The sequence below is a fragment of the Manacus vitellinus genome, unplaced genomic scaffold (assembly GCF_001715985.3).
Source record: "Manacus vitellinus isolate BGI_N305 unplaced genomic scaffold, ASM171598v3 scaffold_120_pilon, whole genome shotgun sequence".
Classification (NCBI taxonomy): Eukaryota; Metazoa; Chordata; class Aves; order Passeriformes; family Pipridae; genus Manacus; species Manacus vitellinus.
This window is the reverse complement of record NW_021938898.1, coordinates 402,231-403,584: the sequence shown is the minus strand read 5'-3', so window position 1 is coordinate 403,584 and position 1,354 is coordinate 402,231. Positions and strand designations below refer to the sequence as shown.

General features: G+C 64.5%; 1 protein-coding gene across 1 annotated transcript in view; it reads right to left on the bottom strand.

The window, feature by feature from the left end:
• LOC103754795 (probable G-protein coupled receptor 179) overlaps positions 1 to 1,354 on the bottom strand; it is a gene marked incomplete at its 5' end in the record, with an annotated part of 7,680 nt that extends 6,326 nt beyond the window's left edge. Inside the window, 3 exons of the mRNA XM_029965862.1 lie at positions 43 to 281; positions 874 to 983; positions 1,331 to 1,354. Coding sequence (XP_029821722.1) covers positions 43 to 281; positions 874 to 983; positions 1,331 to 1,354 — 373 coding nt within the window. The remainder of the gene's footprint in view (positions 1 to 42; positions 282 to 873; positions 984 to 1,330) is intronic.

Sequence of the window (1,354 nt, the reverse complement as noted above, 5' to 3'; positions counted from 1 at the left end):
AGGGCTGTGGGGACCCCCGGGGTGCCCTGGGGGTGGTCTCACCGATGACCATCATGTAGTCCCAGCAGTCGTGGCCGCAGATGTAGAAGTGGAGCCCGTGGGCGGTCTGGGTGCGGATCACCAGCGGGATGTTCTTGTTGACGTTCTCCAGCATGCCGATGGTCCAGGCCGCCAGGAACCACAGCACCAGGAGCAGGATGGGCGCCAGCAACTTCAGCACCCGCCCGCTCGACACGTAGGGCGCCCGCTGGGCCGAGCGGGACAGGAACACCTTCAGCACCCTGGGGGGGGCACAGGGGTGAGCCCCCGGCCCTCCTCGCTGTGGGGGTGCTGAGCACCCAAATCTGCCCGCTGCAGGGGTCCTGAGCACCCAAACCCACTCACCATGGGGGTCCTGAGCACCCTAACCCCCCCACTGCAGGGGTCCTCAGCATCCAAACCCCCCCACTGCGGGGGTCCTGAGCATCCAAACCCACTCACCATGGGGGTCCTGAGCACTCAAATTCCCCCCACTGCAGGGGTCCTGAGCATCTAAACCTCCCCTCTGTGGGGGTCCTGAGCACCTAAACCTCCCCTCTGTGGGGGTCCTCAGCATCTAAACCCCCCCACTGCGGGGGTCCTGAGGACCCAAACCCACTCACCATGGGGGTCCTGAGCACCCAAACCCACTCACCATGGGGGTCCTGAGCACCCAAACCCACTCACCATGGGGGTCCTGAACACTCAAATTCCCCCCACTGCGGGGGTCCCGAGCACCCACATCCCCTCACTGTGGCAGTCCAGACCACCCCGCTGCTCCCCATTAGGGGGATCCCGACCACCCAAACCCCTCGGCACGGGGGTCCCGAGCCCCGAGCCCCCCGCCCTGGGTACCTGTACAGCTTGAGGGTGATGGTGCCGTAGACGGTGGCGAAGCCGAGCATCCGCACCCAGCGCAGGACGATGCAGCGGAAGATGCTCGGCTTGAAGTACAGGATGAACACCTGGAGAGGTGGGAGGCAGGGATYAYGGRTGGCACGGCGTGGATCCCACCTCCAGAGCCTCGGAAATCACCTGCTTTCAAAGCCAGCACCCCCCTCCCCTCCCCTTGACCCCGCTGCCACGGCAGCTCGTGCGGGAGGGAGAGGGGATTTGGGCGGGGATTAATTCCCGCAGCCAGCAGGAGAAAAGGGATTTGGTTTTCTGAGAAGGTTTATGCCGCAGCCCCCAGGGACCGTGCCAGCAAAATTAACAATTAGGTGGAGCCGTGCCCGTGCCCTGCTTGGGGCAGTTCCATCCTGTGAACTCCACCCCGGAGGTTTTCAGCTCCGGGGAACGGCTGGATACTCACGGGGAAGTAGAGGAGGAGGGATCC